The sequence below is a fragment of the Nematostella vectensis genome, chromosome 15 (genome assembly GCF_932526225.1).
Source record: "Nematostella vectensis chromosome 15, jaNemVect1.1, whole genome shotgun sequence".
In the NCBI taxonomy this organism is placed as follows: Eukaryota; Metazoa; Cnidaria; class Anthozoa; order Actiniaria; family Edwardsiidae; genus Nematostella; species Nematostella vectensis.
The window spans coordinates 12,656,109-12,676,299 of NC_064048.1; the positions used below are offsets into that span (position 1 = coordinate 12,656,109).

The 20,191-nt window shown below is 39.8% G+C and overlaps 3 protein-coding genes across 6 annotated transcripts in view; 1 reads left to right on the plus strand and 2 right to left on the minus strand.

Moving 5' to 3' along the window:
* Nucleotides 1-6,657, minus strand: part of LOC5504480 (small subunit processome component 20 homolog) — a 41,329-nt gene extending 34,672 nt beyond the window's left edge. Inside the window, exons 1-5 of one of the 2 annotated variants that reach the window (XM_048722629.1) lie at nt 5,979-6,657; nt 4,922-5,216; nt 3,041-3,265; nt 1,970-2,472; nt 1,549-1,752 (exon numbers count right to left, since the gene is read on the minus strand). In XM_048722629.1, the coding sequence (XP_048578586.1) occupies nt 1,549-1,752; nt 1,970-2,472; nt 3,041-3,265; nt 4,922-5,216; nt 5,979-6,487 (1,736 nt within the window). In that variant the 5' untranslated portion in view covers nt 6,488-6,657. The remainder of the gene's footprint in view (nt 1-1,548; nt 1,753-1,969; nt 2,473-3,040; nt 3,266-4,921; nt 5,217-5,978) is intronic. The other variant, XM_048722627.1, reaches the window with a different exon arrangement.
* Nucleotides 6,658-6,857: 200 nt separating this feature from the next.
* On the plus strand, nt 6,858-8,468 carry LOC116609355. The gene has a single exon (XM_032370191.2). The coding sequence runs from the start codon at nt 7,066-7,068 to the stop codon at nt 8,149-8,151; it is 1,086 nt and encodes a 361-aa protein (XP_032226082.2). The 5' UTR covers nt 6,858-7,065; the 3' UTR covers nt 8,152-8,468.
* Nucleotides 8,469-8,873: 405 nt separating this feature from the next.
* On the minus strand, nt 8,874-19,642 carry LOC5504485 (cryptochrome-1). Of its 3 annotated transcripts, XM_048722608.1 has the most exons (9): nt 19,024-19,642; nt 17,867-18,140; nt 17,551-17,691; nt 15,544-15,720; nt 14,163-14,303; nt 10,520-10,658; nt 10,006-10,018; nt 9,613-9,815; nt 8,874-8,982 (listed from the first exon to the last, which is right to left on the minus strand). In XM_048722608.1, exons 1-9 carry the CDS (start codon nt 19,485-19,487, stop codon nt 8,909-8,911), a joined length of 1,626 nt encoding a protein of 541 aa, XP_048578565.1. In that variant the 5' UTR covers nt 19,488-19,642; the 3' UTR covers nt 8,874-8,908. The 3 variants fall into 3 exon arrangements, with proteins under 3 accessions (XP_048578565.1, XP_048578566.1, XP_048578564.1); XM_048722609.1 differs by lacking the exon at nt 10,006-10,018 and having other exon boundaries at nt 10,507-10,658; nt 17,626-17,691; XM_048722607.1 differs by lacking the exon at nt 10,006-10,018 and having other exon boundaries at nt 10,507-10,658; nt 19,024-19,635.
* Between the last annotated feature and the right edge of the window lie 549 nt (nt 19,643-20,191).

Below are 20,191 nucleotides of genomic sequence, written 5' to 3' on the forward strand. Positions count from 1 at the left end.
GTACAAATAGGTTGGGGTAGAGTAAGCAGTCTTATGTACAAATAGGTTGGGGTAGAGTAAGCAGTCTTATGTAATCTTTCAAATAGGTTGGGGTAGAGTAAGCAGTCTTATGTACAAATAGGTTGGGGTAGAGTAAGCAGTCTTATGTAATCTTTCAAATAGGTTGGGGTAGAGTAAGCAGTCTTATGTACAAATAGGTTGGGGTAGAGTAAGCAGTCTTGTGTACAAATAGGTTGGGGTAGAGTAAGCAGTCTTATGTACAAATAGGTTGGGGTAGAGTAAGCAGTCTTATGTACAAATAGGTTGGGGTAGAGTAAGCAGTCTTATGTACAAATAGGTTGGGGTAGAGTAAGCAGTCTTATGTATACAAATAGGTTGGGGTAGAGTAAGCAGTCTTGTGTACAAATAGGTTGGGGTAGAGTAAGCAGTCTTGTATACAAATAGGTTGGGGTAGAGTAAGCAGTCTTATGTAATCTTTGAAATAGGTTGGGGTAGAGTAAGCAGTCTTTATGTAATCTTTCAAATAGGTTGGGGTAGAGTAAGCAGTCTTATGTAATCTTTGAAATAGGTTGGGGTAGAGTAAGCAGTCTTATGTAATCTTTCAAATAGGTTGGGGTAGAGTAAGCAGTCTTATGTAATCTTTCAAATAGGTTGGGGTAGAGTAAGCAGTCTTTATGTAATCTTTCAAATAGGTTGGGGTAGAGTAAGCAGTCTTATGTAATCTTTGAAATAGGTTGGGGTAGAGTAAGCAGTCTTATGTAATCTTTGAAATAGGTTGGGGTAGAGTAAGCAGTCTTGTGTAATCTTTCAAATAGGTTGGGCTAGAGTAAGCAGTCTTATGTAATCTTTCAAATAGGTTGGGGTAGAGTAAGCAGTCTTGTGTACAAATAGGTTGGGGTAGAGTAAGCAGTCTTATGTACAAATAGGTTGGGGTAGAGTAAGCAGTCTTGTGTACAAATAGGTTGGGGTAGAGTAAGCAGTCTTATGTACAAATAGGTTGGGGTAGAGTAAGCAGTCTTATGTAGTCTTTCAAATAGGTTGGGGTAGAGTAAGCAGTCTTATGCAATTTTTAAGGGTTTGAAGACATGTGGGAGGCTGACTTATGTTTAGCAAGACCTTTAATATCTTTAAAACAAGGATTTCCTGAGTAAGGAGGGGGGAGTTTGAAGTTATAGATTTTGATAAAAAATAATAATACAAAATTTGCCAATCCTTCAATAAGAAAGGACCCACTTTTGGTGGTGTTAGGATGTGGGGACTGACAGGTGGGGGTGGGTTCACATACCTGAAGCAATTAATGGATATGACAGCAATGGCATGCTACTGTATACGCAATTGTAATAAAGGTGCTCCTTGACCACAGGGACGGGTTTAGGACACTTCACGGGGGGGGGGGGGGGGGGGGGAGGCACTAATATACAAACATATGGCGGGAGATAATTTGAGGGGGGATGAGAGGGGGTATTTCAAAGGCACCAATATACAAACATATGGTGGGAGGTCCTATGAGGGGGGGGGGGGGATGGATTTGCTATTGGCTTTCTGTACCTTAGTAAATCAGAAACCATTTCAATTCCCAAATCTGTGGCACCAGGAGAAGGCTTAATAAGAAGATAGGTCTGGACAGCTTGGGCCAACACAAACATCCACTGGTTTGCTACCTCATCATCGGTCTCCCCATTGAACTGGATAGCGGTTATCTTACAAATCAGCTCAAGCACCCCCTTGCTGCACAAGTCATGATCCAGCGGCCTGACAAATGTATGTTCAATTATGGTTCATACACTTAAAACAACTCAACAAGTCAGAGAATGGATTGTGTTTATTGGAAGTTCTCTTCCTTATGCAGTGTGTTGTAATCATGATTTATCTAAACTGTCATGTTTTATGTTTGTGTGGCACATATTATGCTTTTCCTTCAAACAATTCTTTAGATTACCCAAGTGTGCATAAAATCACACAGTCTCACCTGATGCAAGGCAAGCAGACTAGAGAACCCCAAGCCAGTGCCAGACATGAATTTGACTTCACTTGAAGAACTTCTAGAAACCTCTCAGTAATCACTTTTCCTGCTTTTGTGGCTGCTTTTGGAAAAAGTAAAAGCCCTTTCTTGGATTCCACAGATACAGGTCCACCTTGCTCTGTCAGCAAGCCACTTAAAACCACCTCAGCCAAAAGGAAGATAACTTCCTCAACCTCACTGGACTTTTTGAGTAGCTCTCTCTGGCAGATTTCTAGCAGCAGGGGCATCACGTCCTCACGAAACTGATCCCATCTAAGGAGTGTCTTAGAAAATGAGAATAGTTGATGTAAAGGGAGTGAGCTTGTGAATATTGCTTTGATAAGTTGCTTGTGGAGCCTTTGGCTAACGACTTCAGGGAAATTTGAAATGAGAAGACAGCAAGCCAACTTGAGCATGGATGATGAGGCTTGAATCAGGAGGGAAGGGATCTTCAAGAGATGGAGTAAAACCTGTGGAAATAGGGATTTCTTACTCAATGACCCACCGGAAACCTGACTGATTGACTAAGTGATTATTTACTGACTGATGACCCACTGACTGACTCACAGCTGACTGAATGACTGATTTACTGCTTGACTGATTTACTGACTGTCCTGGTATGACTGACTGCTTGACTGATTTACTAACTGTCCTGATATTACTGACTGTCTGACTGATTTACTGACTGTCCTGGTATGACTGACTGCTTGACTGATTTACTGACTGCCCTGGTATGACTGACTGCTTGACTGATTTAATGACTGTCCTGGTATGACTGACTGCTTGACTGATTTAATGACTGTCCTGGTATGACTGACTGCTTGACTGATTTACTAACTGTCCTGGTATGACTGACTGTCTGACTGATTTACTGACTTTCTTGATATAACTGACTGTCTGACTGATTTACTGACTGTCCTGGTATGACTGACTGCTTGACTGATTTACTGACTGCCCTGGTATGACTGACTGCTTGACTGATTTAATGACTGTCCTGGTATGACTGACTGTCCTCAGCAACTGAGCAACAAAACATACCTGACAAACAGCAGCAGGATGAGACACTAGCTGCCCTGTATTGCTGGAGATCCAGATCTCCAGGAGCTCCAAGGCAGAGCTCAAGTGATTGGCCACACCTTGCAAAGGCTCAAGGGATAGCAGTCTGTCAATCTCTGAGGTCAGGCATCTCTCGATGATCTCTCCATGCTCTTTGCTAGTGAACTTGATAATCAGCTTGATAGTGTGAGATAAACTTTGATGAACCTGAAGGGATAAGATGGACTGTAAGTCAGTAAAGTATTTTGATTTTGACTGATTGGGCCATTTCCACTCACACCTTTTTTATTGCTTTATTTCCATGTAGACAAATAATTACGTAATATGTAAAGAGAGTCATAATTTTCAATTTACCAAATTCAAACAAAAATATCTAGATTTCTTTCCAAAACAAATTAATGGAGGTATCAAAATATGTAAATATTATATATACCAATTTCCCACCTACAATGGAATCGCTGCATTTTCCTTTTGATTTCCGCTTTTTATCATACCGAAAACAATGGGTTCTGCATATAATGCGCACCTCGTTTTTCAAAATCATTTTGGGAGTAAAAAGGTGTGCATTATAGGCCAGGAAATAGGGTAGATTGCCATTTACTTGCAGTTTGTCTTTACACATAAACAAGAACAACTCACCTAATACCAACAAGGACCACTCACCAAATACCAACATGGACCACTCACCAAATACCAACATGGACCACTCACCAAATACCAACACGGACCACTCACCAAATTCCAACATGGACCACTTACCAAATACCAACATGGACCACTCACCAAATACCAACATTGACCACTCACCAAATACCAACATGGACCACACACCAAATTCCAACATGGACCACACACCAAATTCCAACATGGACCACTCACCAAATACCAACACAGACCACTCACCAAATACCAACATGGACCACTCACCAAATACCAACATGAACCACTCACCAAATACCAACACAGACCACTCACCAAATACCAACATGGACCACTCACCAAATACCAACATGGACCACTCACCAAATACCAACATGGACCACTCACCAAATTCCAACATGGACCACTCACCAAATACCAACACGGACCACTCACCAAATACCAACAAGGACCACTCACCAAATACCAACATGGACCACTCACCAAATACCAACATGGACCACTCACCAAATTCCAACATGGACCACTCACCAAATACCAACATGGACCACTCACCAAATACCAAAATGGATCACTCACCAAATACCAACATGGACCACTCACCAAATACCAACACGGACCACTCACCAAATACCAACATGGACCACTCACCAAATACCAACACCGACCACTCACCAAATACCAACATGGACCACTCACCAAATACCAACATGAACCACTCACCAAATACCAACACGGACCACTCACCAAATACCAACATGGACCACTCACCAAATACCAACATGGACCACTCACCAAATACCAACATGGACCACTCACCAAATTCCAACATGGACCACTCACCAAATACCAACACGGACCACTCACCAAATACCAACAAGGACCACTCACCAAATACCAACATGGACCACTCACCAAATACCAACATGGACCACTCACCAAATTCCAACATGGACCACTCACCAAATACCAACATGGACCACTCACCAAATACCAACATGGACCACTCACCAAATACCAAAATGGATCACTCACCAAATACCAACATGGACCACTCACCAAATACCAACACGGACCACTCACCAAATACCAACATGGACCACTCACCAAATACCAACAAGGAACACTCACCAAATTCCAACATGGACCACTCACCAAATCCCAACATGGACCACTAACCAAATTCCAACATGGACCACTCACCAAATTCCAAGGAAGCTCTAGTGAAACTTTTTTCTGAGCAGGGCCAAGTTTGCTAAGCATGATGGGAAGTAAGAAGTCAGTTTGTGAGTGAAACTGCTTCCTGACACCTTTGATCATCTCAAAGCACAAAAACCCGACGCCTTGTCCCAGGTCTTCCTGGCCGTCCAGAGAGCTAAACAACATGTCCAGTAGTTTGTTTTGGTCCTTGGCTTTTCTTGCCAGAAAGGCAAAGCTCTCTGCTGCAAATTGTTGGATATGAAGTTTGTGTTGTTGACTCAGGAGAGGTGAGTACAAACTAGGAAAAAAGAAGGTATCATAATATCGTCACCATACTTTATCATAATCATACTTTATTGTAATCATACTTTATTGTAATTGTGCTCAGTTGTGGACTCACCAATTTACTAATATGTCATACCTAATACATAATACATACCTAATACAAGGTGGGCTTTTTTACAGTTTGTAAGAGGACTTTGAAGGGCTGTTTGTATTTACATGTAACAGTAACACTATTTACAGTATTTCTAGCATTAGATGGGTTGGTTTTGCTAAACAATTAGTAAGACCTATGCAAATCATGGAATTATGTAGACCTGAGCATTTTTTATTGCTCCCTTGCATAGCACAATTTTATCAAACACTCTTGTGAGATGATGAGTGAATTTGTATGCCAGAGTCTTTTATACGGCAAACGCTGGCAAGGGTATTCCCACCCCCCCCCCCTAAAAAAAAAGTGAATATACCCCACCCCTCCCACAAAAAAATCAAGCCTTGAGAATTTCTGGGGTTGACAGGTATGCATCAAGTTGCATGATCGTGAACGGTGTTGCAAAATGTTGTGTTATATGTACGTCATGTTGTTTGATGCTGTTTTGCATTGTAAGATGTTGCTAGGTGGATGCACAACATTTTGTAGTGTTGGGATGTAGATGCAAACCATGTTGGGTGGCCCCGCTACATGTAACACATTCACAACATTTCTTCACTAAACATTGCAGAATGTTATCCCAACATTGCTGGCAGTAGCAGGAGTGCCGTTATTGTTAATACTTACCTGTAAACATTGTCCATATCTTTGATCATGTATCTCCATAGAAACTTAAACAGGTATCCCAAAGCAGAGAACACTTGCTCAAGAAAGACACTATCCTGAGAATTCACACTCAACAAATGCACTAAGATATGAAAGAAGTCCTTGAAATAAGGGTAAAAATCATTCTGCAAGTCTCTTGCCAAGTTCACAAGAAAATCCAATAATGGCTCCAACGCAAGGCTGTCCGAGATTTGCAAATGTTTCTTTAAAATCTCAATGACTTGAGTTTCATGGTGAACTAGTTGCGCAAGCGTTTGAACTAGCGGTTGAAGTTCCCTGGCTGCTTGCTGGAAATGCAGAGTACAGTTTAGTTCGCGCCATTTAAGAAGAGAATCGTAACAAAACGTTTCAGTTTCGTCGGGTGATTCTGTACGTTTCTCCACGCGATGCGAAATGTCCAGACGAATGTTCGAAACACGTTCAGCGAAACGCTGAAATTTAAACGTATTTTTGTCCTTTTTCTGTACCATGCTGGTGGAAAACAAAAGTCTCCTTGTGTCCGATGAGTCTCAAGTGAGGAGATCCTACTTTCAGATTGTTATAAACGCGTTAATCGTAAACCGCGAGTTTTAAAAACACACGTGTTTGGACACCATATTGGAAATGTTTGACGGGGAAAGACTGGGAAGAACAACAGGTCTCCCGAGTTGGAGGAATAAAATTGTAACAAGTAAATAAAATCAAAAAGACAAAAAGACAAAAAAAAATATGAATAAGCTTCGCTGCATTTATACTTTGGTGGGAAAGTGTTTCTTTTCATACCGTATCGAGGGCCTTCTCGCTTTTTTTGCCATATTTTTTGGCCACGAATGGGTACCCTGTGGTGTAGCCGCTGGTCTTAAAAATTGCAGTCATCGTCATGATTTTTGCCTACAACAAATGTCCTTCATTCAGTCTTTGGACAAATATTCGAATTTATTAGACCAATAGGACCAGAAAATATAGATTTTCCTCAAGCTGGAACTATTATTAGGATAAGAAGTACACTTGTATTTTGGAAGAAAGTTTGTTACCGATAATCAAGGACAACAATCAAGTACTGCTAAAAATGTGGTTTCAAACGTTGAAGGCACGACAGACGATCCAGAGGATCGTCACAAATAACAGCAAAGGACTGTTCGCCGCCATAGAATACTCGGATAGGAAAACTGAGGTCCATTCCCTCAAGCGAGAAACTGCACCATTGACCCTTGATGATGGGTGCTGTGTGGGATTCCTGTGTCATGAGAATGAAGGCATGTCTCTGGTTGCCATAGGAACGTGCAGCAAGGGGAGGCCCATGATTGAGTTCAGGGTTTGGGATGTGATGACGTCATTGGGGTTCACTGCTAAGGAAGTTGTTGTTCAAGATGTTAACAAGTCGCACCTTAATGAAGGCAAATTCAAGGCACTGGTTAACATTTCAGATTTTTTGTTAGGCCAAGCAAACCTCAAGTTGGACACTATTGGTTCATATCTTGCGTTAGCCGTTCGTCCAGGAATAGTTTTGCTATGGCATTGCATAAAAATGGATGTCACAATCTCTTTTGAGCTAGTGACTATTCTTAAACCATCTCTGATGGTGCAAGAGATTTCCTTGATTTTCCCAGAAAAGACCTCAATGCCATCTATTGTAGTGGGAGAGGCAGGGGGAGTTCGCATCTTTACACCCGCAAAGTTTGAACACCCTGATAGTACACTTCTGAGTGAGTCAGGTGACACAAAGTTTGTGTCAACTTGTCTAAGCTTCCCATCCAATGACACCCTCCACGTCCAGGAAATTCAACATGTCTCGCTCAACACTGCCATCCTTTCTGACACTGATGGCTGCTTATGGTTTATGTGCAAGGACAGCATCAAACAAATTTGCTTACCAAGCAGTAAAAATGGCCATGGCATCTTTGCAGTATTCCCAAACTGTTTCCTGGCAACTGTGCATCAAAACCAGACCATAAACTTATATAGACTCTCAAGTGTTCTGAGTTCTGTAGAGAATGGGCTAACATTGCAACCAAAGCATATAATATTTTCTAACTGCCAGCTCAGTTGTTTGGCATTTATTGAGGAGTGCGTTCTTGCAGCCGGATCCTCATCTAACAAGACATTGTCCTTGTGGATTGGAGTGGATCATGTACTACGTGGGAAAGATTGTTAGGTAATGCCCATCTCTAGGATACAGTAACAGTTACTTCAATACTACCTTGTTGTCATCAAAAAAAACATGCACCTAAGATAACAGCTCTTTTAAAACAGATCATATCTTAAAAGGCTTATAATTTTCATACTTAAAAATAAAACGAAAGCCAAAGTCAGAGGGTTGCTTAGTGACAAAATTTCTAAGACTGCTGCTTGCTCAGGTTCCAACAACAAGTAAATTAGTGTAAAATTTCATTTATTTCTAAGGTGTGAAGTGATAAAATATACAAGACTTTGATGACAATCTGAATGGCAAAGTAAAGGTGATAAAATATACAAGACTTTGATGACAATCTAACTGGCAAAGTGCACCAGGCAGAACATGATGGTGACCAAAGAAAAGCAAAATGGCCTAAGCAAGTAAAACACGACCGACATGCTATTACATGGATCTTTTTTCAGCCATCATATTAGAGGCCGATGGATGGATGTAGATTGTCCCTGGATTTAGGTTTCCAACATGTTTTGCACCAGAAGCATTTGGTTCCCTGATAATCTTGGAACAGTGTTGCCAGGGGGAGGAATAAACCCCCTGTAACAAACTCCTTCAACTTCCTTGCTATCATGCGCCCCCCCCCCCCCCCCCCCCCCCGCTTCCTACTCAGTCTTATTTTTTTCTAACGTTCTTATCTTTTTTGATAACGTTCTTATCCAAGCATAAAAATCACTCTTTCTGTAAAATTTTATAGTTGCCTAAAATGTTTGTAATACAGTTGTCAATGCATTGAAGTCTCTGGCATTTGAAACTGTGATTTGGTTTCTTCTATCTGCTTTTCTTCTGAAGACAGCACTGCAAGAGATAATGTTGTAGTTAACACCACGCTAACATGCCTTTTACAATGCAGTGTTACCTGACATAGCCACAAATTGAAACCATGAAAAAACTAAAACCAGAAAGACTGCTCAACATATTACTTAAAGAGCCGTTGCCAGGCACAGCTTTGTCACTGTTTTGATTAAAAAAGAAACACCTAAAAAACAAATATTTAGATTTCACTTGGCGAGTTTAATTGAAATATTACAATAGCCATAGCTTCCCAAACTTGGTATTTTGCATGGATGACAAAATGGCAGCTGATACGGACTTGTTTGCCTGTTTCCAAAACATGCAAACCAAACAAGGGGATATTCTGTACGATCATGCACACAGCTGCAGACTGCCATCCAGTTGTTGCAGTTGCTTCTTAGGGGTAAACCAATCAGATACGTAGCATGAAATTTACATATGCAAAGATGTCTCAAGTTATGTCATAACAGTACCTGCCACTTTGATCATCAAAATGTGCGGGGAATTGTGCATGTGTTTCACAAGCCTCTTGCAGACCATATAGTCCTAGCTTGTCTTGTGATTACCATAATGTTTTATTTGACCCTGTTCCCCTTATCCCATCCCTTATTACCCTGCCCCCCCCTCTCTTACCTGATATCCTATACTGAATAACAGACTTGTATACGCTTGTCATTTCCTCCATATTCTTACTAACAGCTTTTTCGTGATCAACCATTGGTGAAGGGTAGGATTTTCCTATGATGCACTTGGCCATTTTTTGCACGTTTAATGGTGCCTTCCACGGCTCGTGAATATACCGGGCGGGGAAGCCCTTCAGGACGGGCAGGTATTTCCTTGTGTTAAAAGAACAACAGAATTACTCCTCATCTACAATGATTTCCAATATTCTGTGACCTCTTGCCAATGATTTCCAACAGCTAAATCATATTGCTTTCTGGCTTCCATTATACAAAATACAGGAAGCTTTTTTATCAACCAGCACTGCCTCATATAGTCACAACAACCTTATATGGTCACCACTACCTTATATAGTCACCACTACCTTATATGGTCACCACTACCTTATATAGTCACCCCTACCTTATATAGTCACCACTACCTTATATAGTCACCACTACCTTAAATAGTCACCACTACCTTATAAAGTCACCACTATAATACCCTTATATAGTCACCACTATAATTACCTTATATAGTCACCCCTACTTTATATAGTCATTGTCACCTTATAAAGTCACTACTATAGTTACCTTAAATAGTCACCACTACCTTATATTCGTTGCTACCTTATATAGTCACCACTACCTTATATTCGTTGCTACCTTATATAGTCACCACTACCTTATATAGTCACCAGTACCTTATATAGTCACAACTACCTTGTATAGTCACCACTACCTTATATAGTCATCCTTACCTTATATAGTCACCACTACCTTATATAGTCATTGTTACCTTATATAGTCACCACTACCTTATATAGTCACCACTACCTTATATAGTCATTGTTACCTTAATAATTACCTTATATAGTCACCACTAGCGTCTAGACTCTTACTGAATTCCACAGGACACGGGGGATTAAAAAACTGTTGGGAGAAAGCACTATATGACCACCACATCCAGTTACCAGCATTTGAGCTCCAGTCAGCATCTAGAAGGTGTTCTGCAAATACCTGGAAAAATAGAGTGAACAATAATTAAATAAATACCTGGACATAAGTTGTTTGTAATCAAATACCTGGCCAAATAATCAGTGCCATATTTAAAAAAACTGAACTCCAGGGGGCGGGGGTAGGGACATACTTTGGAAAGCCAGGCATATTTTCCTTTAACTTTTTACTTGCAAGAAAAATAACCCCCTGGGTTAGGACTTGGGTTGGTCTAAAAAGTTGTCATGACAGAGCACTGTCACTTGGGGATTAAACATGTCAAAAGCTGTCATTGATACATCAATTTTTGTCACACTGAGGAATCTTACGTGCTTAGAGCTGAATTCTGGACTCTTTAGATATTTCATTGTTTTGACAGCTCAGCCTTTTGTAAAAGGTATTTACAGTATACAAGACAATATAAGTTTATATTGCTTTATCTACTTGGAGACTTGCACCCCACAAAAGAAGCCAGTTTAGATGCCATGTTTGGAGGGAAACTCGGTTGAGCAACTAGGGTTTACAAATCCTAGCTCCCCTTGGCCTAAGATCTTTTTACCGAGGTCATTGCTAACTGTTGCCCTGGCATAGCCGTCAACTCACACGCATTAAGCATACCTATCAACCTCTGAAAATCTCAAGAATTTTGGGGGAGGAGGGGTGAGGTATATTCATTTTTGGGGGGGAAGGGTGGGGTATATTCATTTTTTGGGGGTGGGTATAACCTCACAGGCTTTGCCATAAGAAAGCTCTCACAAACAAATCCACTTATAGATCTCACGAGGGTGTTAGATAAATTGCACTACAAAAGGGAATTATTGTTTTAAATATAAAATAGGCAAAATATAATTTTCTATAGAATATTTTTTCGAAAGGGGTAAAAATAGTGAAAAAGTGTGAGAGATTTGGTGCTTAACGCGGGAGAGTGGGAGAAGGGGTCCAAAATCTTGAGACTCCCGCCTAATGCGGGAGAGTTGACAGGTATGATTAAGATGGGTGTCACAAGATTTAGGACCTCATCACAAGCATTATTTTTGTAAGAATGTTCATACATTCTCTGTATTCACCCGCATTGTCTCTCTTGGGTTTTTTCCACAAATTTACTTCACCTTATTTCACAAGATTTCCATTCAAGTTGGGTTGACAACTATTAGCTATGGTGTGATTTTCTCGTGAGTAAACTGTTAGAGGTAAATAACCTAGGGTGAAGTAGGGGATTCCCTGCTAGTTTGCTTTTTGACTAAAAACTTGGGCAGGTTAGATATGGTGCGAAGTGAAGTACCAAGTAATTGCTGCACTGTTGAAAAGGTATGTTAAAGAGACCATGACACGAAAAATATATAAGCTTTTATAACAACATATAGCTATCAATGTCTGGTTTTAGAACTGCCTTTGTGCTTATTGATTACAGGAATTTTTGTAATCGTGTTTTGAAAATGTCTTGTCTTGGCGACTTTTTTTTGATTGGCTGGCGTCAAGAGTTGTACACACTTGATGGGGTTCCAGTTCCATTCCCTCGCTTTTCAAGACTTGGTAAAGAAAGATGATTACAATGTTCAAGCAATGGATCCAAGAATAACTTTTTTCTATCCCTAAGATAGGGATTTAATCGAAACCTGAAGTGAATGGAATAAAAAGACATCACTGGAGTGTTTACCAGTTCGAGTCGATCGGTTCTTTCAAGCATATGAATTTCAACCGGATTATTTTGGCTTGTTCTGAGCACTACGCTTCATTTTTACCGGTAAGGATGAATGGTTTGATTATTAGAATATGTTCTATTGGATTGGACTTCATTTCAATGCATTTTTATTCGCAAACTGAGTTGTAGAAAAACGATTTCTTCCACGTGCGAATGCGAACGGCCATAAAACCAAGACAGGGCGAACAACTTCACTAAAGTTAGTAAACTCGCAAAAATACCAGTTCACCTTCAAACAGCACCCCGGGGTGGAAAATGTTGAAAGAACCACATGCAATTGTAATAATATGATTCACTGTTAAGCCTCAAAGTACAACAAATTGACAAACTGGAAAAGCGAAATAGTTTGTTTTAACCGCGCCGATTGACAACAGGATTGATTCAGTCATTCAAGGAATGATATTTCTCTACAAAACGAACAGTCTAATTATCGACAATAATCCGTCCTTACAATCGGGAGGGAGGAAGGGTAAATATAAAATTTGAATTTGTTCTAGAGCCAAGAAAAGCACAGTGAAGGGTGCAAGTTTTCTTGTGAGTGTTTTCTTATCGCACCGTACGCTTTGTATTCTAGTAAATGTACATTTGTGCAGTTGTTGTGCATAGCCTTTCACATATACCAAGTCTTGATGGTAGTTTTTCGTTAAAAAAACATTATAAATACTGCATTTGTTTGTTTGTTTATTAAGAGAAGTAAATAGAATCAAGTTTTTTTTGCCGTTCACTCATTGATGATTCTCAGTCCTTGCATCTCAACCTACTTTTTAGATTCTAGTTTTCCAGTCATTTCTCTTTGAGTTTGATATCTTGACATTTTTTTATCTCTTTGTGTAGATAGCTTGCTTTCCTTGTAATCTATAGGTTTCATTATTTAGTGCATTGTTTAGTGCGTAAAAAATGTTCTTCTAAGAGTGTGTTTTGTTCTTGTGACAATTCGCAATAAATTGGACTAAAAAAATATAAACATTTTTTTCTCTGTATTATTTGAAAGCATAGATGCTTTTAAAATATGCATTCTGCTTTGCCGAAATATAAATGCGTTACTTTTTGCCTTGTAATATCGTCTCGTAATTATTTACAGCGTATATCCTATTTCTTTGATCACAATTGTGATCGAAAAGGAGTGAGTTTGCCAAAAAATTGGGTGGTTTGCGCAAATGGTGTTCAAAAGCTTTTAAAAAAAATTAAATAGAAATCACCGCTCCAATTGCTGCAGGATTTCTTATGGATACTTTGCTCATGTTACACTCAGCTATTTTCTGGGGAAGATTCGAGCTCCACGATCAAATGTGTATATTGGGTGGTGGGGGGGGGGGGCGTCCTATTTTGTATGGGAATGTCTAATGTCCATCTCCCACTTGTACAACTCTTGACATAACAAGTGATATGCAAATTAGATATTCGGATGTCGCCGGTTTCATGCGAAAATTTGCCAAAATTGCTCATTTTAAAAGGATCAAAAATCAGGTTTCCGTTTAAATCAAGTATCAAAAACTGGAGGAATTATTGTTGGGTTATTACGCTACTATGCTGACTAGTCAATTTGTCAAAATAAGCAAAAGAGAATTTCGTGTCACGTTATCTTTAAACCTTTGTCTAACGCTAGAAATGCAGTGCAACTCTTGTTTCCTTGTGTTGATGTATACCTTGCCTACACCATGCCTACGCATACCATCTAGTTTTTTCTACAGCTTGCCTGCAGTCTTTCTAGTTATATCAAGTAATTGCTGGACCTAGTTGAACTGGATATCACATATTTCAGCTGCAGCTATAACAACCCTGTGTATCATGCGATAGGAATAAAATAAACATATGTTGTTGTTTACCTTCATTCCAGCCTCCCAACTGATCCAAAGGCAGCCTCTTGTGAGAAAACTAGCAACTGCTACACGGGCAAGATAGTGGATCCATCCTTCCTGCTTCAGTTGGGACATAATCGCATCTATCCATGGGAACCCTGTCTGGGCCTGTAATAAACCATAATAATAATAATCATCATCATCATCATCCAGCATAAGAAACATTCAGTATTGTCATTAGTATCTTCATCACCACACATATTATTAAATATCATATAATCATCTAAATCTTCTTCATTTACATCATTTTCATCAACTATGACATTACCACTGTCATAGTTACAATCAATATCATCATCATCACCACCCATATTATTAAACATCATCATCTTTATCATCTTCATTATCATTATGATCCTAATTAACATCAATTATCAATATCATCATCATCACCACCCATACTATTAAACATCATCATTGTCATCATCTTTATCATCTTCATTATCATCATGATCCTCACTAACAGCAAATATCAATATCATCATCATCACCACTAATATTATTAAACATCATCATTGTCATTATCATCATCACCACAATACTATTAAACATCATCATTATCATCATCATCACCACCATACTATTAAACATCATCATTGTCATCATCATCATCACCATATTATTAAACATCATCATTGTCATCATCTTTATCATTTTCATTATCATCATGTTCCTAATTAACAGCAAATATCACTATCATCATCATCTCCACCCATATTATTAAACATCATCATCTTTATCATCTTCATTATCATTATGATTGTAATTAACATCAATTATTAATATCATCATCATCACCACCAATACTATTAAACATCATCATCGTCATCATCATCATCACCACTCATATTATTAAACATCATCATTGTCATCATCTTTATCATCTTCATTATCACCATGATCGTCATTAAAAGAAATTATTAATATCATCATCGTCATCACCAACCATATTATTAAATATCATGATTGTCATCATCTTTAACACCTTCATTATCACCATGATCCTCATTAAATCAATATCATCATCATTGCCACCCATATCACTTAACATCATCATTGTCACCATAATCATCTCCACCTTAACTGCAGTTTTCAATATCCTGCAAGCTTTTGCCAGCTATGTAAATTACTTTCTAAATTGCCTTCTTGCATCTGTCATTCAAAATCCTTGGAGTATTTTCATTGCCCAGCATTGAAATGGTTTCCAATCACAAAGGAGCTGACCAATAAAAAAAATCGCTAGTTTAAATGGCAGAAGCCAAAGAATAATTTTAGCAGTTCAAACATTTTGCCAATAGAATTTGTATTGGAAATTGCAGTTATTTGTTTGTCTCATGTCACACCCTACATCTGTCCATTTCTGCAAATCAGATGCAACTTGCTTGTCTGTTCTCCACTTGATATACAAACAGATTGGGTTGCTTTCCATCTTGTCAAAGTTTGGGTTGTTTGTGGAGACAACAAAGAAAAATTCTCGCCAAAGAAGTTGACCGTACAGAGACGTAGGCGGTGGGCCCCCCTTGACCTAGATGGATAAACAAAATTTTAATAAAATATATTAGGCCCATAGAAATTGAACCCACCCCATGCCAATTAAATAGGTGATATAGGCCCATAGAAATTGACCCCACCCCATGCCAATTAAATAGGTGATATTAGGCCCATAGAAATTGACCCCACCCCATGCCAATTAAATAGGTGATATTAGGCCCATAGAAATTGAACCCATCCCATGCCAATTAAATAGGTGATATAGGCCCATAGAAATTGACCCCACCCCATGCCAATTAAATAGGTGATATTAGGCCCATAGAAATTGATCCCACCCCATGCCAATTAAATAGGTGATATTAGGCCCATAGAAATTGACCCCACCCCATGCCAATTAAATAGGTGATATTAGGCCCATAGCAATTGAACCCACCCCATGCCAATTAAATAGGTGATATTAGGCCCATAGAAATTGACCCCACCCCATGCCAATTAAATAGGTGATATTAGGCCCATAGAAATTGATCCCACCCCATGCCAATTAAATAGGTGATATTAGGCCCATAGAAATTGACCCCACCCCATGCCAATTAAATAGGTGATATTAGGCCCATAGAAATTGACCCCACCCCCTGCCAATTAAATAGGTGATATTAGGCCCATAGAAATTGATCCCACCCCATGCCAATTAAATAGGAGATATTAGGCCCATAGAAATTGATCCCACCCCATGCCAATTAAATAGGTGATATTAGGCCCATAGAAATTGACCCCACCCCCTGCCAATTAAATAGGTGATATTAGGCCCATAGAAATTGATCCCACCCCATGCCAATTAAATAGGTGATATTAGGCCCATAGAAATTGACCCCACCCCATGCCAATTAAATAGGTGATATTAGGCCCATAGAAATTGACCCGACCCCCTGCCAATTAAATAGGTGATATTAGGCCCATAGAAATTGATCCCACCCCATGCCAATTAAATAGGTGATATTAGGCCCATAAAAATTGATCCCACCCCATGCCAATTAAATAGGTGATATCAGGCCCATAAAAATTGACCCCACCCCATGCCAATTAAATAGGTGATATTAGGCCCATAGAAATTGATCCCACCCCATGCCAATTAAATAGGTGATATCAGGCCCATAGAAATTGACCCCAGCCCATGCCAATTAAATAGGTGATATTAGGCCCATAGAAATTGACCCCTCCCCATGCCAATTAAATAGGTGATATTAGGCCCATAGAAATTGATCCCACCCCATGCCAATTAAATAGGTGATATCAGGCCCATAGAAATTGACCCCAGCCCATGCCAATTAAATAGGTGATATTAGGCCCATAGAAATTGACCCCTCCCCATGCCAATTAAATAGGTGATATTAGGCCCATAAAAATTGATCCCACCCCATGCCAATTAAATAGGTGATATCAGGCCCATAAAAATTGACCCCACCCCATGCCAATTAAATAGGTGATATTAGGCCCATAGAAATTGACCCCACCCCATGCCAATAAAATAGGTGATATTAGGCCCATAGAAATTGACCCCTCCCCATGCCAATTAAATAGGTGATATTAGGCCCTTAGAAATTGACCCCACCCCATGCCAATTAAATAGGTGATATTAGGCCCATAGAAATTGATCCCACCCCATGCCAATTAAATAGGTGATATTAGGCCCATAGAAATTGACCCCTCCCCATGCCAATTAAATAGGTGATATTAGGCCCATAGAAATTGACCCCACCCCATGCCAATTAAATAGGTGATAAGGTAGTAGGCCCAGATTTTGGTGGACATTATACAGTGTCCAATCACCTAACAAAACAGTTCCTACTGGTTACTATCCACATACCTTTCGGTAAAGATCCATTAATCTGTAGTAGAAAAGGCGAGGTGAGAGACACCCAAACCTGAGGTAGGGACTCACCCCGCTTGGAGAAGCCATCAGGCTGTCACTAGTAACTTTGGGCTTCCCAAAGCTTGCTATCCAGGCCTGGTGAATATAATGATAACAAGGAGAAAAAAGGGTTTTAGAAGCATTCAACAAGCTCAATGCTCTTACATCTAAATATTGAATATGCAATATTAATTTTCAAAAAAATCACTAGTGATTTTTCAAAATTTTATTTGAAAGTATTAGATATTGAATTTATCTCTTGTGTGCTAACCTTTCTCTCCAGGTGTCGGTCAAGTCTCTTCAAAGCTTCTGTCTCACCCCCATGCCACACCTCCACAAATAATTTACTAGTCTCCAGCCCTAGCTCCTCCATGGTCGGCACACCATACAACTCATCATGATTATCTGACAGAGGGGTGTGGCCAAGCTCTTGTGCACTTGGGTCAATGTGCGGCACAGGGGGATCGGGCGGGGCAATACCCTCAATAACGGACAAGAACTTCTTATATGTCAAAGGCGGTGTTCCACCATTTCTATCAATAATTCTAGAAAGGAAAATTATTTGTGGAAGAAAAATATGTCAGAAAAGTCATGCTATCATATGAAGTTCTCACTTGAAACCCAATCTTTGGTGGGAGAGTAGTCTGTCTGTCTAGCACCAGGGGGTAGGGGGATAGTGGATTTTAGTCTCCATTACATCAGGGGGTAATAGGATAGTAGATTTTAGTCTTCACTACATCAGAGGGTAGGGGGATAGTAGATTTTAGTCTTCACTACATCAGAGGGTAGGGGGATAGTAGATTTTAGTCTCCACTACATCAGGGGGTAGGGGGATAGTAGATTTTAGTTTTCACTACATAAGGGGGTAGGGGGATAGTAGATTTTAGTCTTCACTACATTGGGGGGTAGGGGGATAGTAGATTTTAGACTTCACTGTAAATCAGGGGGTAGGGGGATAGTAGATTTTAGACTTCATTGTACATCAGGGGGTAGGGGATAGTAGATTTTAGTCTTCACTACATCAGGGGGTAGGGGGATAGTAGATTTTAGTCTTCACTTCATCAGCGGGTAGGGGGATAGTAGATTTTAGACTTCACTGTAAATCAGGGGGTAGGGGGATAGTTTGTTTTAGGCTTCACTGTGCACCAGGGGGTAGGGGGATAATATGTTTTAGGCTTCACTGTGCACCAGGGGGTAGGGGGATAGTATGTTTTAGGTTTCCTTGTACATCAGGGGGTAGGGGGTAGTACAAGATTACAAGAACTTTTAAAAGTTCAGTCATACTTTCTAGATCTATTGGTAAACAAATAAAATAAGAGATTGGTCTGGCACAATTTTTGTGTATTACCTGCTGTGTCTGAGGGAATTAAAAACACAATGCAATCACATTATTACGTAATCAAATCATAAAATCACCGAACAACTTACCCTTGCAAGTGATAAAGAGTATGAGATCTATGAGAGGCGACTTCAACTCCGGCTTCCCTTGCCAGCATGCAAATAGCAGAGTCTCTCTCCTTCCCAAACGGTTCAGAATCTTCTTCAAAAGTCAGTCTAGTAATTCCCCATTCCCTAAATAATCTGGGGAAGACATCCGCTGGTTGACCGCGGATAACAAACAAGCGAGAGTTCAGTTTTCTCAGACTATCATCTAAATCTTCAAGCGCTTGAAGCAAAAATCGCCATAGATTCAAACCAATATTAGACGACGCTACACTCTTGGTATCTAGAATGTACACAACACGGAAAGTTCCCCAGTTGAGAACCGCGTCTCGAAGAGCGGGGTTGTCGTGTATACGGAGCCCTTTACGGAGCCAGTGGATGGAATGAGACGTTTTCTTCGCTTTGACAAGATTACAAGAATCCGCCGTAAATTTATCCATCCCCGACATTCGGGAAGGTAGCTCTGGGAAGATCCAGTTTGCTACACGGATGTTTTCATGGCGCAAACGGGAAAAATAGAGCGGTTCGTTATATGCTGGATATTTGCATCCATTTCCCGAACAAAATATCGGCTGAGCCTGCGAATACTATCAGCGGTGTTTTTGGATTTTCTTATTTGATACACTTCAGGATGCGTACTTAAAGTACTTACCGCAAAACCGCAAAATAAGATTACTACTTCCGTTTATTTTCTCCGGAAATGCCGGTTCAGCAGTTATCCTAAAAAAATAATAATATGTTAAAACTACTAGATTAAAAACTCTAAGAAAATATTCACTAAAAACGAAAGAAAATCAATCTTTGAAAGAAGAGCAAAACAACTATCATCTGAAGCGTTCTTATTGTCATGTTCATACCTTTACTCCAAAGTCATGGCTAATGCTTGTTAGTGCCAAATAACTGCGTATTTATACTACTTCAACTGCGGCAATATTGTATAATTGGAAGATAAAAACGCGCCGCTGGGGGTCGTTCAGGCGGTGTCCATAGCGGTTGTTTGAAGGCTGTAAGCGCGTAGGGACAGAGCGAAACCAAGGCAATTACTACCAGTCGAAGAAGGGATACGTGGTTTATTGAACACTAACAAGCATAAGACATCACTTTGGACTAACGTTTTCCTATATCCCTTGGTTCATGAACCAAGGGATATACA